Below are 24,210 nucleotides of genomic sequence, written 5' to 3' on the forward strand. Positions count from 1 at the left end.
CACCGCCAAACGGTCATTATCCGGTGACAACGCTGGTCATGTCATGACCGGTACGTCACCGGGTACCGGACCGGTCACCGGGGACCGGTCCAGGCACCGACTGGTCATCGGGGACCGGTCCAGTCATTGGTCCAAGGCACGGGTCAACGGAGACCGGTCCGGTCACCGGTCCGACCCACCGGTCACCGGTCATCTGTTACTGATGACAGGTTCGACCCACCGGTCATCTGTTACTGATGACCGGTCCGGTCAATACTACCGACCGTTCACCGGGGACCGGTCCGTCACCGGTCCGAACCATCGGTCACCGGTCATCTGTTACTGATGACCGGTCCGGTCAATCACGAGTCAATACTACCGGTCACCGCGGACATGGGGTACCGGACACCGGTCAACATGCACCGATCATTAACCGGTCAACAGTTGCCAGTCACCGGTCAACGATCAGAAACAGACGTTCTCCTTCATTGGACTATTCCACTTCTTCATCGTCGAATGCATATTAGTCGTCGACTAGTTCTGACTATAGAGGTAAATGTCGAACACGCTCTTATTCATCGAGCAGTCCTCATTCCCATCATCGTTACGATCATTATCGATCATCACGGAAACGATAAACGAGGAGATGTCATTCCCATCGTAGCTGTTCTAGCTCACGGAGACACTATTTAGGAGAAACTTAATTCCAGCGTAGCCAAATAACATTTCGGTATCACAGGAATATGGGTCGTCGTGGCTTCTCACGTAGGCGTTTACGTACCTACTGGACATATTGACGGTTCCCATATTATTCCGTTATGGAATATTGTGTCTCCATTACACGTGTGTTGGTTTCCTTCTGGTATCCACACATTTTGAAGTCACCTAACGTTATTGGTATACGAATACTATTTTGTTTAACTTTCAGACTTCGGGGTTATGTGTCTTGTCTCCACTTCGACTACATTGGATATTTTGTGCCTATCTATACTGATAATCTACTGTGGTTTTCCGGGTTACATTATCAGTTAGATGACTTCGTGGATGGTCATTCTTCTGCACCAGAGATTTTTATTCTGACGCAATCATATTATGACCGTTCGGTCCAATCACAGGACATTGGTCACCAGTCAACGATCATAGGAACTGTCACTGGTCACCGGACAGAATAGTCGTTCATCATCATCGGAGTATTCTTCCTCCTCTTCTTGTCATCGAATGACTCTTCGACGACGGCTTTAATGATGTTTCATTGTCATCGGATTGGATTTTTGACACGCTCTTCTTTGCCGAGCAGTGCTTGGACCATATGGCGCCATATTTCGGTCTTTAATCGGTGACATCACTGGTCATATTATGGACTGGTTCGTTCACCTGACTAAAATCACCGGTATTTGACCAGTCCGATTTGGTCACCAGTTACTAATCACCGGTATTATTGTGTGTTTTCATTGGTCATATTTTGTAGCCCACGTGTTTCTTCTACATTACCTAGTTGTATACCCCTGGTTATGATTCTTTGAATCCAATATTTTATGGATATACAGGTGACCGTTGGTGTCCAAATATTTTCCGCTGACTTGGTCTATGGTTGGCTTTTCTTTCCAGCTAAGCCATTTGGGTGCTGGATATGAACTACTATGCTAGAAGATTATGAAATACATCTATATGTTATTTCTACTTCTATATCAGGTGGCTACATGCAGACTTTTGATCTTGCAGATTGTTCAGTCTCTGCAGTCACCGTCAGGGAACAGTTGGGACACAACGTGACTCTAGCACATTCGTGTCGACTTCTGTTTTTCTATTGCTCCTACGACGGTGTATGTTTTTAAGCTACTAGTTTCCTGTATCTTATCGAACTATCAATTTGGATTGGTTTCCAAACGGTCATGTCAGATTTCTGACATACTTACGCTTCCTATGCCTATTGTTTCTACTACTATCTCAGTTAATTACTCCATGTTGGAGAATTGACAACTGAGAGAGGGCTGATTCATAGCATTGCCTATCAACTGGACCGCATGGCGGCCACAGTCTTGTAGATGACTTGAGAGCTATTGAACTCAGATCTTAGATGCTAAGGATCTGGAGGGACCTCATCTTCTCTTTTCATTTTCAATATTCCCTTGTAAGAGACATATTTAATAGAAAGAACAACTTTTCACTGATAAGTTTTTCTTCTATTACACTTCTGGCCCTTACATGTCTTCTGCCTATAAATGGTAATATTCCTTCGGAATTCGTCTGGTTACGATTCTAGAATAAGGGCTTTACCTAGCCAGATTTGAAGACTTCCAAGCCTTTTTACGGCAAGGTGATTGACCCTAAGATTATTCCTAGGGTTTTTCATTTCTTTCTGCCACCTCATCTCCGATGTCGGATATACCACTTTTAGCATATTTCCGTACTTCGCAAGCGATACTTCACGGTCTTTCTTCTCCAAGATTTTAAGGCGCCGTTTATTGGTTCAATAAAGAGGCTATTGTAGATAGGTCATAGACTTAAAAGTGTTCAACACTTTTCTATTATTACAACTTTCAAGTATGTTGGGAGTGGGAATTTCGGCTTGCCGTTATTTCTTTTCCCACCCATCCTTGACTAATGGTACAGGCCACCGGTTGGTAATCACCGGTCTTTGATGCTGAGACTTCTTTTCTTACGTCTTTTTCAGTTTTATTTTTAAGTTAATTATTAATCTCGGGATTATTCAATAACACAGATTTCCATCTTTTTGTCATTATTTCCCACTATTCAGTGGGGTCTAGTCTAGATTATCTTGGCAAGAATATAGTTTATTCTACCACAATCTTCCTTACATCTTATACGGATGTGAGCAAGGAAGGTTAGGGACGATCACATAGAACAACTTATCCTGATTTTCCCAATTATGTGATATCCTAATGAATATCACCTGCACATCTACAAATTGCTAAGCGAGCATTGTTTTTAGCTGTTTTTCATTTACAAACATTTTCACGACTTCTTTGTGATAGTTTCAACTAACACACATCGGTCGTGATTTACTTCCAGACATGGAGGTGATCATATTATCACTCCTTGTATCTGGAAACCAGGAACTTATTGTTCTTTGCAAGAACATTAAATTTTCCCTATCGTCTTACACATTCCAGATCGTCTCAACGCCCTTATGGACGTTTTGTCGTGCGGTTCTTTCTGTCGAAATAATTTTCTTTTGGGTTCCTATGAAATGTGATTGCGCATGCGCGGCAGTGTTTTTGCGTAGATGTAGATGCAAAGTAAATAGAAGAACGTTGTTTCTCATCTAATGCTAGTTATTAGCGTTATGCGTTCATAGTGTTAATGCTGAACAAAGTCAATAATGCAGTTCACAGAAATCGATCCAGCAGGGTGTGCGATTGTTATACATTCGTCCACTTTACATTAACTGGTAATATCTTGCCTTCTTGGTGAGTTTTGGAATACCGATTGTTTTGACATAATTTCATGGTATCTACTTAATTTACCATGGGATTATGGTACTACGACCTTTTTTTTGAGTCTCCTGTACAATTATTTTCAGGAAACTTCTGCACAGGTCAAATATCATATCTCAGAGGGACATTTTTTAACTGATCCAAACATGTGTCATTACATGTCTTACCATCATTAGTTATCTCTACATAAGAACGTTTTTCTGTTAGAGTTTTAATCATTGTTACTTTTGCAAGGATAATTCCTTCAGAACTGTATAAAAGTTCTATGGAAATTCTTTTTTGACTGGGTATTTGAGAGCATAGTTATTACCTTAATCACTATGCTAGATACATAGAAGGTTTTCTCATATTTTTCCTTCATGATAAGAAATTTGTTCTTCACTCCATCAAAGGATAAAATTATGTTTTCGTATACCTTGTTTTGTGTAATTCATCACAAATCTGTGCTGTCTAACCTATTTTGGAACTGATCCTAGCTATGGAACGTCAACACTATGTTTTCTGTTCCTTTACCTTCTTAATCGGTTTTGGCTTGTGTTATTAGGTTGCTTAATGAAATCCTATGAATCCTTTTTCATCAGGCTTATTAACAGTTCCAATATAATTTTAAGACAGTTTTCCATCTTATTATGACTTTTACCATATAAGGACGTGAAATTCATGCTTTTTATACGACCAATTTCAGTTGGATTTAATGTCGTCTTCACTTTGTTGTGTCAGCCAGGATTCCTTGCTTAATATCAAGTCCTCGATATGGCTTCTAAATATCTTCAAGTATCCAGTTTTTCTTAACTGGTTGACATGAAAAGGAGGATAAACTTCTATGGCCAATATAGGCTTTGAAGTTCTATCTCAGCAGTGTTAGGCCATTCGAGGTTCTCAAAAGACACTCTTCATTTCCTTAAAAAGGGGGGGGGGAGATGTGTCTACAACTTCTGTTTTTCAGGGTTAGACCTTTGACTACGAAGGTTAACTCTTATCTCTAATCTAAAAATCATTCCTGTTTAGGATATGATCGCATGAATTAATAGCTCTGTCTGTTTTGTGGGCGTATATTAATCACACCCCACTTTTTGATGTGCTCCAAGCTATTTTCTGGAGGAGTCCGACCACCTTTTTCATCTTTTTATCTTCGTTCTCTAAAGTGCCAACAATACAAATTGTATATGTTTGGTTTTGTTGTGATTTCATTAACGGTAGTGTCTTTACGACATTGACATATGTACTCTGTCCGAGAACTCGCTATTAATACGGTCTACGAAGATTAGCTTATAACCCTTGTTTTGGGTTTTGTTATCATTAGCTGATAACCCTGTTTTAGGGTACTACTGTGATGGGAAAATATATACGAACCTTCCCACCGCAGCTGCAAAATCAGCTATGGATAGCAGGTAAGTATTTATGACATTAAAACAAATTTTTTAAGTATTAAAAATTCATTTTAATTATTAAATACTTACCTGCTATTGGTAAGTCCCACCTCCCACCCTGCTATTTGATTAATATTTTCGTATATAAATATTGAAAGAATATTGAGGACTAGTTACTGCTTTTTGTCTGGGTTGCATTGCACTATGTTTTGCCTAGGCTGTGTTGCGGTATGGAGGTGGCCGATTCCCAGTGAAAATTCTGGATGGGTTAATGCCCCTTGGAGGGGAGTAAGCTATGGATAGCAGGTAAGTATTTAATAATTAAAATGAATTTTACTTAAAAAATTTGTTTCACAAGCACAGCTCTTGTTTTCAAAATTTCAATGTCAACACCCTTTTACACTAAATGTAAAGGTTTCAATAAGACCCTGCAGCCAATTTATTTAACCCAGATGTTTGTTTTATTTGCAGGCCAAAATCTGGATCCCAAGATGAGGACGACGATGGTGAAAATGAAGACGATGAGAATTTTGAGGATGCCGAGGACGAGGGAGAGGATGATAATGGTGCAATAGGTGAGTGAAACAGGGTTGGTACAGATTACTAGAAAGATAATTGAGGGAGAGGATAATAATGGTGCAATAGGTGAATGAAACAGGGTTGCTACAGATTACTAGAAAGATAATTGAGGGAGAGGATGATAATGGTGCAATAGGTGAGTGAAACAGGGTTGGTACAGATTTCTGGAAAGATAATTGAGGGAGAGGATGATAATGGTGCAATAGGTGAGTGAAACATGGTTGGTACAGATTACTGGAAAGATAATTGAGGGAGAGGATGATAATGGTGCAATAGGTGAGTGAAACATGGTTGGTACAGATTACTGGAAAGATAATTGAGTGAGAGGATAATAATGGTGCAATAGGTGAGTGAAACATGGTTGGTACAGATTACTGGAAAGATAATTGAGGGAGAGGATGATAATGGTGCAATAGGTGAGTGAAACGTGGTTGGTACAGATTACTGGAAAGATAATTGAGGGAGAGGATGATAATGGTGCAATAGGTGAGTGAAACATGGTTGGTACAGATTACTGGAAAGATAAATGAGGGAGAGGATGATAATGGTGCAATAGGTGAGTGAAACAGGATTGGTACAGATTACTGGAAAGATAATTGAGAGACAGGATGATAATGGTGCAATAGGTGAGTGAAACATGGTTGGTACAGATTACTGGAAAGATATTTGAGGGAGAGGATGATAATGGTGCAATAGGTGAGTGAAACAGGGTTGGTACAGATTACTGGAAAGATAATTGAGGGAGAGGATGATAATGGTGCAATAGGTGAGTGAAACAGGGTTGGTACAGATTACTGGGTAGATAATTGAGGGAGAGGATGATAATGGTGCAATAGGTGAGTGAAACATGGTTGGTACAGATTACTGGAAAGATAATTGAGGGAGAGGATGATAATGGTGCAATAGGTGAGTGAAACAGGGTTGGTACAGATTACTGGAAAGATAATTGAGGGGGAGGATGATTATATTGCAATAGGTGAGTGAAACATGGTTGGTACAGATAACTGGAAAGAGTATTGATGGACAAATCATGGAAAATGGGCTTAGAGTTCATAAACCATTACATTTAGATTGTTTAGTATATGGATAACGAATTTTAAGAAACCTTATCAGGAGGGCAATTCTTGTTTTATGTTTGAAAATTAAGCAGGATGATCAAAAGATTGATGGTTACAGCATAAATAAAGTTACCACACATGTACAGAAAGAGGGGTTAATGCTGAACTAATGTATGTTTAATTGAAGTGGTTGGCACTTGCACAGGTTTCACAATTAGCCTTCTAGATGCCTGCTGTACAAGATATAAATATTCCTGCTCTTCTCTTCCTAATTGCTCTATAATGTTATAAGAGCTTTTCTATGATGGGACTAATTCTTGATTGCAGGCAAGCGGCTCCTACAGAATGGAATTCAGAGTCCAGACAGTGGTATCCACGGCGATAAGTCGGCCACCGAAATCACCCTGTCTGCATAATATGTCCTGAAAGGCCAGGAACAACAAAGGCGCTGCCCTATGCCCGTGGTCTTTGTGTTTCAATTAAAGGGGAGTAACTCAGGGGTGTGTTTTGTTTCAAGCTTAGAAAATGTAAGTTTTGTGTTTGGTAAATTGTCCTTGATATTATTTTTTTGTCTGGTAATAAATATATAAAAATATAAACTATTAATGGTTAATATAACATGAATAATTCTATGGTGATTTTAATTTATAGATGTTAAACAAGTGCTATAAAATTACTTGAAGTGAAAAATCGTTTTTTAAAGGGTTCTTATTAATAATGTAGCACTCGAGTTACTTCCCTTAGCAACGTGTTCATATACATGAGATGTCATATTGCATTTTAATGCCAAATGGGTTACTATGAAAACAGTTTTATTGATGTGAAATGTGTGTGAAATATATTGATGAATGTTTTATAGTGTAGCGAAATGGGTAAAAGTATATCTACATTATAAGTAAGTAAAGGACCTTGTAAAACTGTTTGTATGGTATATGAAAGGAATTCATGATTATTTGCTAGGGATCCGTTGAAAAGTGCTAAGATTTTTTCCATTTGTTATTTGTTCCCTTGCAAGCAATCATTACTGTATGTGTTTGTTTTGATCATATTTTATACAAATCTATTATTTTTTATACATTGATGATTGTATGTTTCGTTGTTTTGCTATTGTACTGTTACCAGCAGATTGTGACTTTACACACGATAGATGTTTTATTGACAGGTTCATAGTATGGGTTCTATTTCTGGGAGACTGTCTCACAGGGATGAAGAGATGAGAGAAGGGCCAACGATAGATGTATTCATGATCATTTGTTGATATGATTGATATTAGGATAAATAAGTGAATATTGAACAAACTTGGACTTGTTTAGGGGTATAAAAATGGGGGAATTTATGTTCAGTAGGTCTAGGATTCCTATTGAGTGTGCCGACATATGTCACATTAGTGAAACGTATGTGTTCAATTTATGAGCACTCATTCTGTCATGTGTGTTTTCTTCGAAATTTTGACTTCATATCATAAAGATTGGTTTGACATGGCTAGCTTTGTCAGTTAGCCTGTGAACTGGGTTCAGATGTGTGCACTTGACATATATTCTGCATAAATAAGTGTTCCATGCACTTGGACTTTTAAAGATGTGAATTTGAAATCGTTAAGTGCTATTGGAGGCTTCATAACTTTAGGCAGAGGGAAGACTTGCCAAATCTTTTCTTATGTCATAAGAGAACATTCAGATATCGAGAAAGTGACTTTGAATTGTAGTATAGAAATTGAACACAAAATGTCTACTATTGAATAGACATTTTGGCATTTCTTGCTGCATTGTGTTGAATTGTAAAATAAATTATTAAAGAAGGTTTCATAGTCATTTGTTAGGACTCTAGTTCTTGTTAGTCTAACTAATAAGAATGTACTGATATATTTTGTGCTGATGTCACTAGAAATGTCTACATTGATATATGTGATGTATTATTATCTACCTTAAACCATTTGAGGATACTTGATCATTTAAAAATGACTTGTAAAATTAGGTCAATCTCTTACAAAAAAAGTTCAGAATTAATTAGATGTGCAACCACAAATGTTTGTTCCTAGAATTGTTTTTGTAACATACTAAATCGGCAGATGTAGTCAAGACTTGGTTAAACATCCATACCTAAGTCTGCCGTTTGAGATGAGCAAAATAAAGTATGTTTTATTAAAATTTGACTAGGCTCTGTTATATCTTTATAACATATTTTAAAAGTCTAAGAAGACTTTGGGACTGTAATAAGGGTTTTGCGTTTGTAGTTTGTTCTTTTGAAAGTTCATTGTTGAATTGTTTACTTTCAACGTACTTATAACTAGTAAATTAATGCTTTGATATTATTTTGTTGAAAAGCAGTTCCAAATTGCCTTGTTTTATGAATAAAAATGAGAACTCATTTTTTTAAGAAACTTGCTGTTAGCATTCCCAGGAGTTTCAAATATAATAATGCTTTGTTTAAATAGCAGTTCTTATTAAATAATAAAAATGTAAACTGACATGTAATATGAATCTTTTATCTAAAAATATTGAGAATTATACGAACTGAAAATGTATTATAGTTATTTTCTTTGTAGTACTTGTATTACTATTATTGTTCAGTTTGGTGTATTTTATATAATTCTTAATAAGCATAGCATTGCTTAAACATTTTCTTTAAATGAGAATATGTTCTTTTTAAAATAACTAAGGAAATTGATACGCTGCAATTTTACTACTTTCATTTTTTTCCAAAAAAGCAATGCTATGTTTGAAATTATTAATGCAATATAAAGAGAGAAAAAAGCAAAAAAAAATGTTTTTATTAAATTGTAAATAAAAATGCTAAAAGATGCACTCTTTTAATGGAAATTGTGGGAATGCAATGAAGAAAATCGATTCCCAGATGTTGAATAATTTGTTACAAATATTTCAAAAGAATGTTTGTTGATCAATTTTGAATTGGCTTGTCATATAATATTATCATTAAGTACTTTCTAGATTAAAGCTAGATTAAGGTGCAAATATGAATATTTGTTTTACTACTCTAATATTGTGTGTTGCAAATATTGTGTGCATAAAGTAGGTATTTTCTATATAGCTTTTGTTATTTGAAAAGTTTTGTGGCAGATTCATGTTTCTCTATCAATTTTTCTCATGTTTTAAAATGCTGGTATTTTAAATTTGTAAACCTTTTTGGAATTACAAAAAACTGCAGCGCTCATAATGGATGAAATCTTTTAATTTGAAAACATTTCTATCTTGATTTGTTTTCTCTCAACCTTAAATTGAATTGTATAAATTCTTTTATGGAAAAATATAACTTGATACCAGTATTTGAATACCCATTTGTCATATGTTTATTCTTGCATGTGTTTACCTAGGAGTAATATACCATTAGTAATCAATGTAGTATGTTTGTTGTCAGAATAAGAATTTCTATTTAAAAAAAAGAAGAAACAATGATTAAGGAATAACTTACCGTATTAAGCATTGGCAGATAATGTGAAAATTGTTAAAACTCGATTTGATTATTTCCTGTTGTTATTGTTCAGAATATAATATCAACAGTTGTGCTCATAAAACAAATTTTGTCACTATTGGGCGGCTATATTAAAATTTTGACTTTTCAGCTTTACAGGAGTCTGAGCTTTAGTCAGTGTTAACAGTTTCATCTTCACATAAGCGTTTCTTTTTAATTTGATCATGGGAAGCAAAACTAGTGTCCTTGACATATAATTAAAAGCACAAAGTTTAAGATGGAAATATGAAAAGTACTCAAGAATTTAATTTCGGGAATAGTGAAAATCTAATAACCAAAAGAGGGGCCATTTTATGTGCATGCAGTTAATGTAGATACTTATAATATGAAGAAGAAAAGTGTTATATAAAAAAAGTGTTAATAAGGTTTTGTGCACAGGCTAATCAGGGACAACACTTAGCTAAAACTAGATTTTCGGTAAAAAGGGACTTCCTTTAAACGAAAAATACCATTAAAGCGGAAAGTGTCGTCCCTGATTAGCCTGTGCGCACTGCACAGGCTAATCTGAGACGACACTTTACGCACATGCATTTTGCCCAATTTTCACAGAACAAGACACAATTGTACTTATGTTGGTGTTTTGAGCTTTTGTTTTGTTCTTTCTCTGTGGTTTCACAAAAAACGTTTTTGCTTCATATGATAGAGTCTTCGTGGTGTTTTATGTATTTAGCAATATATACTTTGAGTAAACAAGTTATTGTCATGCTATTATGAATAGTAAGGAAAAATATTGTTGAGGTGTAATTGAACTTGCTATCATGGCTTCTAATTTTTTTAAAGCCCAAAACTTTATGATGTAAAATCTTGTTGGCATAATTTCTATTAAAAAAACTTTATTAACTGATATTTGATTTGGAAAAACTTCATAACTGTTTCATGAGAATTAACAAAATCTGTTTTGGTTGACATACTGAGAAGTTTAGATGATGAAAACTTGATTTTATAAAATTGTTTAGTTTTTATGCGACTGGGAGTAAATAGCTTACACATTGATCATATAACATGTATATCCCTTATTTTCTTTTTATTTCTTTTCCCCTTGCTTTGTTTAGTTAGGTTATTCAGTATCTTGTTTTTCTTTGTGTTTCATGCAAACAAGATGTCACGAGTATCGTTTGCTGATAACAGCTTTAGAGACTACAGTCAATACTGGTAGTTGTCTGTTCACAAGATTAAGTATTTTACCTTATCTCTGTCCACAGCAAATTAGTATCAGTTTTCATTTAATAATAATGCTCTGCGAAAAATTGTTTGCGAAATTTTGGTCATTGATTGTTCATTTAGGACACCTTAAAATGTTTATTGTTAAGTTGAACAATGTGCACTTTTATTCAATGGACAGATAGGCTTAATAGAAATGCAGTCGAAATAGTTTTCAGGGGACGTGATTGGGGTTAGGTTCTTCCTCAGGCACATGTGCATTTGATTTTTGAAACAGGTCAGAACTCAAAGGGAGGTAATATAAGTCTTGTAATTTGGTACATTTTGTTGTCATTTGGGGAACAAATTGTCCCATCAATCGTGTTTACCAGTCACTTGTCAGGATTGTTATGCCTTCATCATATCCCTGACAATTAAAAAAAATTAACTGAATACAAGAATTAAGATGTAGTTTAAATTATAATCTTAATAAAATATAATTTTTCAAGAGATTTCAATAATAATTATAATGCAAAATGATGGAATTGTTGGTTAGAGCTGGAAATGTGGAGAACCGTTGGAGAGACGTTGTATGGAACAGCTGTTATTTTGATTAAATGTTGTTTTGGATTTCAGAGTTTCTTGTTTTATTTTCCAGGGCCTAGTATCCCAAACATACTTAAATCATTATTGTCCCCTACCGGTTTCAACGGAGGGGACCTATGGTTTGCGCTCTGTGAGTCTGTCACACTTTTCTGGATCCTGCGATAACTTTAAGTTCTTAATATTTTTTCATGAAACTTGGAGCATGGATAGATGGCAATATGGACATTATGCACGTCATTTCATTTTGTTCCTACGTCAAAAATTCTGGTTGCTATGGCAACAAATAGACTAGAAATACTGCTGAAAATGGTGGTTTTCTGGATCCTGCGATAACTTTAAAAGTTCTTAATATTTTTTCATGAAACTTGCAACATGGATAGATGACAATATGGACATTATACACGTCATTTCATTTTGTTCCTACGTCAAAAATTGTGGTTGCTAACCAAAAAATAATAATTCTGAAAATGGAATTTCTGACAATGGTGGTGGAGCCGGTAGGGGACCATATTGCTTGACAATAGCCTTGTTCTGACTCTACTTTCAGTTTTCTCTTCTTTTTATGCCCCAAGATCGAATAATCGGGGGTATATTGTTTTTGGCCTGTCTGTCATTGTACGTGTGTCTGTGTCTGTCCAAAAACTTTAACCTTGGTAAACCTTGCAATATTGAAGATAGCAACTTGATATTTGGCATGTGTATCTCATGGAGCTGCACATTTTGAGCGGTGAAAGGTCAAGGGTCAAAAAAACAAATCCAAGGGAAGTAACAAGCTTTAAAGGGAGATAATTTCTATTTATCATTTGGCAGGTACAGATCATTTTTACAAGGGAAGCATTATCTTTTTAATCAAAAACAATAATAAATAAATAAAAGCGGCGCAACAGGGGGCATTGTGTTTCTGACAAACATCTCTTGTTTAGAGGAGTTTAATAACCATGCTTAATTTGGCGGTCACAGAAATTGTCTTGACTCTACCCTGAGTTGAAGGTGGAATATGTGCACATTCTTATGGCTGAGATTTGAGCTTAATACTTGGAGAACATTGATGATACTGGGCCCTTGTCTGTCACCATTGATGATACTGGGCCCTTGTCTTGTCACCATTGATGATACTGGGCCCTTGTCTTGTCACCATTGAGAACATTGATGATACTGGGCCCTTGTCTTGTCACCAAATACTTGAGAACATTGATGATACTGGGCCCTTGTCTTGTCACCAATACTTGAGAACATTGATGATACTGGGCCCTTGTCTGTCACCATTGATGATACTGGGCCCTTGTCTTGTCACCATTGAGAACATTGATGATACTGGGCCCTTGTCTTGTCACCAATACTTGAGAACATTGATGATACTGGGCCCTTGTCTGTCACCATTGATGATACTGGGCCCTTGTCTTGTCACCATTGAGAACATTGATGATACTGGGCCCTTGTCTTGTCACCAATACTTGAGAATATTGATGATACTGGGCCCTTGTCTTGAGAACATTGATGATACTGGGCCCTTGTCTGTCACCATTGATGATACTGGGCCCTTGTCTTGTCACCATTGAGAACATTGATGATACTGGGCCCTTGTCTTGTCACCAATACTTGAGAATATTGATGATACTGGGCCCTTGTCTTGAGAACATTGATGATACTGGGCCCTTGTCTGTCACCATTGATGATACTGGGCCCTTGTCTTGTCACCATTGAGAACATTGATGATACTGGGCCCTTGTCTTGTCACCAAATACTTGAGAACATTGATGATACTGGGCCCTTGTCTTGTCACCAATACTTGAGAATATTGATGATACTGGGCCCTTGTCTTGAGAACATTGATGATACTGGGCCCTTGTCTGTCACCATTGATGATACTGGGCCCTTGTCTTGTCACCAAATACTTGAGAACATTGATGATACTGGGCCCTTGTCTTGTCACCAAATACTTGAGAACATTGATGATACTGGGCCCTTGTCTTGTCACCAAATTGATGTTGACATATTTAGCTCGACTATTTGACGGAGCTATACTACTTGTTCATTTGTCGATGTTGACTTAATGTTATGGTTAACGTTTGCATTCAACAACTCTATCTCCGTTAACAACTTCAGGTGGTCAACTGTAAATTCATCTGTGTTTGGATTTAATGCAATACAAAATGTTTGTTTTTTTTGTGTGTGACAAAATATTCCATGTGAATTTACGGCCAAGATATCTTAACATTTAGGAGCAAACAGGACATTGGCTTCAGGCAGCTGTGGCAGCACGACGTATTCATAAGCACGCAGTGAATAAATACGACGTTCTTCCGACGCTGCCTGAAGCCAATCTCGCGTTCGGTTGTAAATGTTAAGATATCGTGGCGCCAAATTAAAATAGAATATATTGTCACACAAAAAATAAAAACTTGCATCTTGTTTCACGTTAAATCTATGTTACCATACCACATCTAGCGTAGAAATTTTGGCTATTGCTATAAGGTACACTAAATTTGTATGGGTTAACTTTATTTTACGAAATATTTTGTGAAATATTAGTTGATTTTGAGTGTTTGCTTTACTGATTACAATTAAAAATACAAATGATCAAACAAATAATTTTAAAGGTTCATTGATCTGAAACAATGAAAAAGCACATTTCAACATGTGGTAATTTGTGTGGTTTACAAATTTGCAATAGCTTTAAGAGTTGGTTCAGTTCAAACCTATTTATTTTAGCTTTATTTTATCCAAAGCCTTAGGCTTATTGAAATGCTCTCAAGTTAATTCTGGGCAGAATCAGTACTTGGTGTCGGGGCAGAATCAGTACTTGGTGTCGGGGCAGAATCAGTACTTGGTGTCGGGGGAGATTAAAAGAACACTCCCACAGTGGGGATCCAACCTATTACCTCTGATTCGCTTCGAGGAGTAAAAAAAACGTGGATCAATTTGACTTTGGTGGTTAAGAAGTTTATCTCGGTTATTTATTACAGCTTGATTACATACAAGCCTTAGGCCTATTGAGACACTTGAGTATTTTTCTTGGGAAGTACATGTATCAGTCCTTTTCAGGGCAATTATTTCATTAATTTTCAAAAGGTCATCAAACATAATGTATACAATTTCATCAGATCGTATATAGTCTTCGCACATAATGAGATTTTAACATTAACATATTTGATAAATAAATACAACAGGCAAATATTCCAGAAACAATTTGACATTGTCACAAAAGAAACGTGGCAATAAATATCCATTATATAAGACTAAACAGACATATGTCAAATAGTACAAGTGTAAAGAACATGTCACAATCATGCTGTTTAAAGGAATATACTCCAGTCACGATGTTAATTGTTGGATGGTAGGTTGTCAGGTTACAATTTCGCTTCAAATTATATCTTCAATATTTGTTAAGTTTTGATAAAACCATTTTTTCATTGATAGTCTTGAGAAGAAATGCTTGTTGAACAATGTAAGTTAGAGAAACATCAGTCAATTTAACCCATTTATGCCTAGCGTCTAGAAAAAAGGCCTTGGCAAACAGCGTAGACCCAGGTGAGACGCCGCATGATGCGGGGTCTGATCAGGGTCTGCGCTGTTTGCTTACAGGAATTTCTGTAAGAAATATTCTAAATATAGAAATAAATATACAAGACATCCCTAATTTTGAAATAAATTGATCCAATTCAGAAGGATTGGAGAGTCCACTGGGCATGAATGCAAATGGGTTAATCTTGGCCTAAGTGACATCACTCAAAACCTTAACACTTCTGATACATAAGTTTGCTCGATCTTGTTCAGAAATTGATTTATACACTGTGATATACGCTGGATCCACATTCTAGTTCAATGTTGTTGTTTTACAAGATTCTAAGGTAAAATGACAAGAGTCCGAGCTTTATGCGCATCAGAATTCTTCTTCAATCAAGTCTCCACTCCCACACAGTTCCATCACGTGCTCAGTTCCATCATGTGCTCAGTTTCAAAACAAGGCTTGTGTATGTACTTCCCGTCTTCCCACCAAACTGTATTGTCTTGAATTTTATTTCATCATGAAGCTTGAAATCTGGAGAGAGAAAATCCTCAGATATACAAATGTAATGCTATTTAATGTTTCACTCAAACTAATGGATGCTCCCTGATAAGGTGTCTTCTAAATGTACATGTATAGATTAATTTTGTGGAACGAAATGATGATTCAAGGGGCAGTAAATCCTTGAAAACGTACTGGAGCCAAAAAACATGACAATATCTAGATATTTACCCTGTAAGAATACATGTACTGTGCATAAAATGTCATCACATTATGATCAAAAGTTCCTGTGATCTCACACAGAAACATTATATTCATTAGACAAGGGACAAAATTGTCACAAAACCAGGTTTTCATTGTGAAAAAAAATCTGATAAAGGAAGACAACTCAAACTGAACTTTTGAAATGAACAAAGAAAATTAACCCCCTTTGTAAGTTTGTTTTAAAATAAATCTATTTTTAGTCGTGGCGACCTTGACATTGGAGATATGCACATGAATTTATTTTTTTTGACCTTTGACCATGAAGGATGACCTTGACCTTTCACCACTAAAAATGTGCAGCTTCATAAGATACACATGCATGGCAAATATCAAGTTGCTATCTTCAATATTGCAAAAGTTATGAGGAACGTTAAAGTTTTCGGACGGACGGTCAAAATTTGTGTGCGTATGGAAGGGCGTTGTCCATATACACATGCATACCAAATATGAAGGTTATATCTCAAGGGACATAGAAGTTAAGAGCATTTTTCGAAACCTAAACGCAGATTTTGAAACCTTAACGCAGACCCCTACTTCAAGGTCAAGGTCACAGGGGTCAAAATTGTTGTGCGTATGGAAAGGCCTTGTCCATATACACATGCATACCAAATATGAAGGTTATATCTCAAGGGACATTTATGGCCATTTTTGACCTTTGAACTCAAAGTGTGACCTTGACCGTGGAGATATCGACGTAATTATTTCGCGCGACACACCGTCCAATGATGGTGAACAAATGTGCCAAATGATTTTAAAATCGGACAATGAACGACATAGTTATGGCTCGGACAAGCTCATTTATGGCCATTTTTTACCTTTGAACTCAAAGTGTGACCTTGACCTTGGAGATATCGACGTAATTATTTCGCGCGACACACCGTCCAATGATGGTGAACAAATGTGCCAAATGATTTTAAAATCTGACAATGAACGACATAGTTATGGCCCGGACAAGCTTGTTCCGCCAGCCAGCCAGCCCGCCAGCCAGCCCGCCCGCATTCGCCAATCTAATAACCAGTTTTTTCCATCGGAAAACCTGGTTAAAAATAATAAATTATTAATCAAAAGGCTATAACTTTCTTCCAAGTTTTTTTCGAATAAGGATCATTAGTGTCGGAGATCGAGATCTTGTGCAGAAACAAACAATGACACATTCATAATCAAACGGCAATAACTAGCTGAACAAGAGCTGTCAGAAGACAGCGCGCATGACTTTTCGAGTGCTTGACAGTATAACGTAAGCCATCATGGGGAAATTGTTCATATTCAATAAGGTCAAGGTAATATAGTCATATACTAACTGGAAGAGGACCATAATTGAAAAATATTGATCGCTTATGTTTTAAAGAAGTGGTACATTATAGGTGATTCTGAGTTCAGGTATATTTTCCACAATCTATTGAATATTTGTAAAGACAAAAAACAAACTAATAAGATTACATTTCAAGTTTGATAGCAATAGCTTGGGGTGGGATGGTCTTTCAAAAATAAAAAATAAAAAAATTGTGGTTTTTTACCATGTAAAAAAAAAAAATTCTGTGTGTGTGGGGGGGGGGGGGCGGCTGGAAAGGGAGAAAAATGTTGTGGTATGGTCATTTATTAGAAGATATTTCAAAAATAAGCAAAAAAAGGGGGGAAATTTTTTTTAGGGGGGATTCTGGGGTGGGGCGTGGGGAAAGGTTTTGGTGGAGTCCATTGTGGTATGTCAGGTAAGTGTTGTTTTGTCAAAGTATGAATCAAATCTGATCCTTAATAAAGAAGTTATGGCAATTTAAGCAAAATGTATTTACTTGACCTTGAGATTCAAGGTCATTCAAAGGTCAAGGTCAAATTCAACTTGCCAGGTTAAGTACCCTCATGATAGTAAGAAAGTATTTGAAGTTTGAAAGCAATAGCCTTGATACTTTAGAAGTAAAGTGCATCTAAACACAAAATTTAACAAAATATTCAAAGTTACTAAGTCAAAAAAGGGCCATAATTCCGTTAAAATGCCAACCAGAGTTATGCAACTTGTCATGTACATGTACAGTAATCTTATGATAGTTAGCAATGTGTTCCAAGTCTGAAAGCAATAGCTGTGATACTTAAGAAGTAAAAACCAAACACAAAACCAAATTTCAATTTTCTAAGTATAAAAGGGGCCATAATTCTGTAAAAATGCGAGTCAGAGTTACATAACTTTGCCTGCACAGTCCCCTTATGATAGTAAGTGTTGCAAGTATGAAAGCAATAGCTTTGATACTTTAGGAATAAAATGGACCTAAACACAAAACTAAACCAAATTTTCAATTTTCTAAGTATAAAAAGGGGCATAACTCTAAAAATAATGCTGATAGAGTTATGCACCTTGACATACACAATGGTCTTGTTGCCATAAAGAAGTATTCTAAGTCTGAGTTAATTACCTTTGATAGTGTTTAAGTTATTTGACTTTATAAAAAAACTTTAACCAACGCCGAACTGGGGCTTTCTTTGAAGTCGAGCTAAAAATCATTGGACTGGAACGGCCTGACAAGGAGGCATATGTCTACCCTATAGGAATGCTGCATATAAATTTCTAAAATCTATTTTTAACTCTGGTGACCTACACAAGCAGCGGACCAGAAACAATTTTAATAACCTTGAAAGAGGGTCACCCAAGGATTATTCCTCTGAAGTTTCATCAAAATCTGTGAAGTGATATAAAAGGGGATGTTGTTTGTAGCAAATTGGAGATGCCTAATGACTTGACAACTGACGATGACAGACAATCACTGACACCTACCACTATTGCTCAGATGAGCTTACAAGCACATGGTAATATTTGTGAATATGAATGAATGGAAATAAAACCTTGCACAAGACAGTAGTTTGAATTTTTGTGGCAATTATTGGATGAAATCAAGATCTAAATTTTGTACAACATGGCTATTATTCAAGTCTCAAACAAGGGCTGTTTGTAAAACATGCATGCCCCCCATATGCGCTGTCAGTTGTAGTGGCAGCCATTGTGTGAATACGTTTTTTGTCACTGTGACCTTGACCTAGTGACCTGAAATTCAATAGGGTCAATTGCCAGTCATGATCAATGTACCTATGAAGTTTGATGATCCTAGGCCTAATTATTCTTCAGTTATCATCAGGAAACCATTTTACTGCTTCGAGTCACTGTGACCTTGACCTAGTGACCTGAAAATTAATAGGGGTCACCTGCAAGTCATGATCAATGTATCTATGAAGTTTCATGATCCTAGGCGTAAGCATTCTCAAGTTATCATCCGGAAACCATTTTAATATTTCGAGTCACTGTGACCTTGACCTTTGACCTAGTAACCTGAAAATCAATAGGGGTCATCAGCCAGTCATGATCAATGTACCTATGAAGTTTCATGATCCTAGGCGTAAGCATTCTTGAGTTATCATCCGGAAACCATTTTACTGTTTTGAGTCACTGTAACCTTGACCTTTGACCTAGTGACCTGAAAATCAATAGGGGTCATCTGCAAGTCATGATCAATGTATCTATGAAGTTTCATGATCCTAGGCGTAAGCATTCTTGAGTTATCATCCGGAAACCATTTTAATATTTCGAGTCACTGTGAACTTGACCTTTGACCTAGTGACCTGAAAATCAATAGGGGTCATCAGCCAGTCATGATCAATGTACCTATGAAGTTTCATGATCCTAGGCGTAAGCATTCTTGAGTTATCCGGAAACCATTTTACTGTTTTGAGTCACTGTAACCTTGACCTTTGACCTAGTGACCTGAAAATCAATAGGGGTCATCTGCCAGTCATGATTAATGTACCTATGAAGTTTCATGATCCTAGGCCTAAGCATTCTTGAGTTATCATCCGGAAACCATTTTACTATTTCGAGTCACTGTGACCTTTATCTTTGACCTAGTGACCTGAAAATCAATAGGGGACATCTGCCAGTCATGTACCTATGAAGTTTCATGATCCTAGGCCTAAGCGTTCTTGAGTTATCATCTGGAAACCATCTGGTGGACGGACCGACCGACATGTGCAAAACAATATACCCCCTCTTCTTCGAAGGGGGGCATAAAAAGTTGTACACAAATGTATAGTTCAACAAGTAATATTGTCTTCAAACCTTTAAGGTCGCTGTGGTGTAATGGATATGGTGTCCGCCTAGCGACCGGGAGGTCACGGGTTCGATCCCCACCGTTGTGGGTTCTTTAGATCTTCCCCAAAGACACCAAGTACTGGTTCTAGGCCCAAGAAACAGACTTGAGAGCGTTTATATAAGACTTAGGCTTTTGATGCAATCGAGCTAAAAATAAATAGGTTTAAACTAAACCTTTAAAAAAATCTGTCAACTGGTCCTTTGTCCAGTTACAAGATGTTATGGAGAACAAGCTGTCGCTGTCCATCAAATCTTTAACTGTTGCCAGGTAACCAAGTTGTGCACTCTGTGAGTCGTGCGGTGACAGGCTGATGGCGTCGTACGTCCCCTTGTCCAGGACCACCTTGTATTTCCGTGTCAGACAGGTGCATTGGTTGGGTCTTTCAGAAGTAATAAGATCACCGGTCTGCAATAGTATGGGATAATTACTCTGGTATTATTGTTGTTTTTTTCCTCTGTTTATTTAACCCTTTCCAACTTAGATATTTATTTTCAAGCATTTGTAGAACCTTAGAAAGTTACATTTAATTCAAGACCTTTCTTACTAGATTCATGTTTTAAATGCTTCATTTCCAACACCTAGATACTGATGAGCAGTAAACAGCATAAAATCTGAACCGAATGAAAGTTACTCACAGGCTGTTCTGGCTTTATGCTGTTTGTAAAGCTATTTTCACTTTGCTTCTTATGGGGGCAAGGGTTAAGTGCCGTTTAAAGGCAGTTTACTCTGAAAATGAATCTTCCTTTTTTCTAAAATAATATGTCCCCCTTCACAGATGCTGGATAGCCCTAAGAGCAGTAAGCCCCTTATCAATACTTGGATCAAGGCCACAGATGCAAGTACTGACAAAAACTTTTACTAGTATTTATGAAATCATGCACTGTTCAATTAATTAAAATACTATTTTGTAAAATACATTTTGCAACCAAACTTCAAAATTGTGCCATTTAAAATAAAACTTACTAAAAAACCCTGAACAAATAAGAGTTTCATATTCAAAACAAGCAATATATGTCCCCTACAGGCTCCACCATTGTCATATTTTTTTAATGTTTTTATTTTTTGCCATAGCAACCAGAATTTTTGATGTAGGAACAAAATGAAATGACCTGCATAATGTCCATATTGCCATCTATCCATGTTTCATGAACAAATATGAAGAACTTTCCAAGTTATCGCAGGATCCAGAAAAGTGTGACAGACTCACAGACAGACGCACAGAGCACAAACCATAAGTCCCCTCCGGTGAAACCGGTAGGGGACAATAAAACTAAGTCTATTATTGCCTACCTCAAAAACAACTTCCTCACAGCCTTCAGCCTTGGCTACAGACCTGGACAACATCACTGCCAGCTCTGAATAGTCCACGCCCACCAGCTGACTGAAACCACGCTTGCTCTGAAATATTGGTTCAACAGGCATCTCAATGGCCAATAGAGGATTACATTTGTCTAAAAATATTTGGCGCGAGTGAGTATTCCACAGAAGGCGTGCAACAAAAAGCATTGATTTGCCTTGTAGTTTTTCTAAATGATTTTATGAAAATATCATTTTTACTACATAAATATGCATGTACAAACAGGGGTCTGTTGTAAAAAAAATTACATTCTATGGAGAAATACCATCTCTTTATTTACTATTTGCAAATCCTGCTTACTCTGCAATGTTGCTAAAATGCCTAAGTAAGTTTATGCATCTCCATTAGCTCATCAATAATAATTAGCCTATTCTTTTAAAAGACTTGCCAATCACTAAAACACAAATCTGTGTTTGTATGAACAACTGTTTGGCTTCTATAATTCATATGGTACTTATTTATTTTTCAACATTTGTTTTGTTACTGTGCATGTGTGCATAAGTTAAAGCCAATTATACTTAAGAGCATTAAATTCTGTTCAATGAATTGCACACCTAGACATTTATTTTATTTTCATTTCAGCCTTAATTATTATGCCTTTAATAAGACAATTCCAGGCGTAAAAATACGTGAAACAGAACTCATTACCAGCTCAATACACATCATGCCATTTCCTGACCCCAGGTCAATAATTGGGTCATTGGCTTTCACCTCGGGGCACTTCTCAATCCAGGAAATGATCTTGTCCATAGTTTCCTCACCAAACCTTCCAATTGAACAATATATAATATGTAAGTGTTGTGAGTAAATTATTTTCAAAAATACAACAAAATCCTTTATGTAATACTACCGGTATACACATTTACGTGTGTTGCTTACTGTTAAATTTGTCTCCAACCTAACCAAGGGCAAAGTACTATAAGGTCAACCCATGCAAAAGATGTCAGACCTCGGACATTTCCGATAAAAATTCCCGAGTTCTGGTATCATTTCCGAAACTCAGAAACTGGGGGTCTTCTGTCAAACAAAAAATATTATATTTTTAAACTTTCTTTGATTGGAAATAAAAATTAAACTTCGAACCTGTTATATATGGGTACCTATACTGGTATGGGTTTATTTTACTTTGATAGATGATTTTTCGATAAAATAGAACAGTGTATAACCAATAGTCACACCGAATCACTATCTTTGCTGATATAAGTAATTAAACATTACAAAGCTTTCTCAATATGTTAGAAACAAAACTGAATAAAATGCCTTTTCCCTAGTTTGCATACAAGAAGAACGAGGTCCAGAAAAATCTGCTGAGGCCCTGTTAATTTCAAAAGTTACAAAAGTGGACCTCATGTCCAGTAAGATTTTTGTGTGTTTCGCATGGGTTGATAACGTTCACTTACAAAACATAACTAAAGAATTATGATCTTACCATACTTCTCCCACATCTCCTATGTCTTCAAAATTGTCAACTTCCTTTTCGTATGCAGAGTCCCAACTGAAAAAGCCATGCACAAACAAATTGTTTACACTATAAATATAAAATCATAATCTGCATGTTTTCCCAGAAATTTGACGAATAGATCTACCCCTACACAACTTTGTGTTTAAGGGATATTTTATTTCAAACCATCTGTACATAAATTCCACAAGTTACTAGTTCCATGTGACAAATAAGTTATTAATAATGTATGTAAATTTATAAAAGAAGCTTTTGTTATAAGAAATGCGATTCTTAAAAATACTGTTCAATAAACTTCATGATAGACCATACGTGTTCTTACCGTCAATTGTATTTATTTGTATTTATATTTTTTAAATAACTTGAAAATGACTTCATGAAAACTCAAGAATATGTAGATCACTGAGAAGAAACAATGTCTTGCTCAACACAACTATATGATAACAAATTTAAGGTTCAATTAATAACTTGAGAAATGTGGAGGAAGTCTGCAAACTTTATGAGGCCAAACAAAATGGGCACACCAACTTATTGCTATAATAACGCAATAAAGGAATTGGTACAAAGCATCAAGGGGCTTCATTTAACCACAGGTGGAAGTTAAACGTACCCTGCATAGTATATGGGCCCAGGAGCCCAATAAATTTATCTCATTAAATGTATAAAATCATGTTTAATGAGAGAAAAATTGACAAAGAGCAAAAAATCCCCACCCTCTGATATTGGAATCACAACTATGATTCATTAAACATGATTTTATATATTTATTTGAATATATTTGGCTCCTGGGTTCATATACTGTTCGGGGTACGTTACTTCCACCTGTGCATTTAACAGTTTCTTTTGCTTATGCGTTATATAATAAACATGTTTGGTATTAGAATCAGGTAATATGTTTGGAAATTGATTCCAAAATATGCCAGTTTCATCACTAATCTACAGTCACGTAACCATATAACGGATCGGTAGCGTAATTAAGATCAATGTGCTGGTGAAAAAAAGTATTGTCACTTTTGTTGTGATATATATAGAAACTAGGAAACTTGAATTTACAAATGCAACGGTATTAAAATATCAAGACATAAACTAAAACCGACTACTCTTTTGTGCCAAGTTCTGATGATCCAAAGTCTGGCAAGTTGTCACTGTCATTTGATGCCATTTTCGATGTAAGCTCGTAAATGTTTTGCACGTGCTTTTTAGCTGTCACCAAAAGTAAACAAATTTGCGTAGACAAATCGGTGATATGTAATTTGTTCTGTGATTGGTTGTCTGAAGTGACTTCATAACTATTAGCCTATCAAATGGCTGT

The 24,210-nt window shown here is 36.2% G+C and overlaps 2 protein-coding genes across 5 annotated transcripts in view; one reads left to right on the forward strand and one right to left on the reverse strand.

Annotated features, from left to right (window-relative positions):
• Positions 1 to 11,703, forward strand: part of LOC127880557 (constitutive coactivator of PPAR-gamma-like protein 1) — a 47,818-nt gene extending 36,115 nt beyond the window's left edge. For 2 of the 3 annotated variants that reach the window (XM_052427871.1, XM_052427873.1), the window contains 2 exons: positions 5,279 to 5,382; positions 6,772 to 11,703. In XM_052427871.1, coding sequence (XP_052283831.1) covers positions 5,279 to 5,382; positions 6,772 to 6,860 — 193 coding nt within the window. In that variant the 3' untranslated portion in view covers positions 6,861 to 11,703. Of the gene's footprint in view, positions 1 to 5,278; positions 5,453 to 5,732; positions 5,873 to 6,012; positions 6,153 to 6,222; positions 6,293 to 6,771 lie in introns of all 3 variants that reach the window. The other variant, XR_008049580.1, reaches the window with a different exon arrangement.
• Positions 11,704 to 14,600: 2,897 nt separating this feature from the next.
• LOC127880558 (EEF1A lysine methyltransferase 2-like) lies at positions 14,601 to 24,152 on the reverse strand. 2 transcript variants are annotated; one of them, XM_052427874.1, is made up of 6 exons: positions 23,996 to 24,152; positions 22,869 to 22,934; positions 22,088 to 22,205; positions 21,373 to 21,480; positions 20,256 to 20,487; positions 14,601 to 15,721 (listed from the first exon to the last, which is right to left on the reverse strand). In XM_052427874.1, exons 1-6 carry the CDS (start codon positions 24,058 to 24,060, stop codon positions 15,624 to 15,626), a joined length of 687 nt encoding a protein of 228 aa, XP_052283834.1. In that variant the 5' UTR covers positions 24,061 to 24,152; the 3' UTR covers positions 14,601 to 15,623. The 2 variants fall into 2 exon arrangements, with proteins under 2 accessions (XP_052283834.1, XP_052283835.1); XM_052427875.1 differs by having other exon boundaries at positions 23,999 to 24,145.
• Between the last annotated feature and the right edge of the window lie 58 nt (positions 24,153 to 24,210).

This window comes from Dreissena polymorpha, chromosome 5 (genome assembly GCF_020536995.1).
Source record: "Dreissena polymorpha isolate Duluth1 chromosome 5, UMN_Dpol_1.0, whole genome shotgun sequence".
Lineage (NCBI taxonomy): Eukaryota > Metazoa > Mollusca > Bivalvia > Myida > Dreissenidae > Dreissena > Dreissena polymorpha.

Coding starts and splice junctions, on each gene's coding strand:
- LOC127880558 (XM_052427874.1), bottom strand. CDS start 24,060: ATGGCATCAAATGACAGTGACAACTTGCCAGACTTTGGATCATCAGAA. Junction 22,935..23,995: donor GAACTTGGCACAAAAGAGTA/GTCGGTTTTAGT, acceptor TGGCTTTTTCAG/TTGGGACTCTGCATACGAAA. Junction 20,488..21,372: donor GTGAGGAAGTTGTTTTTGAG/GTAGGCAATAAT, acceptor ATACTATTGCAG/ACCGGTGATCTTATTACTTC.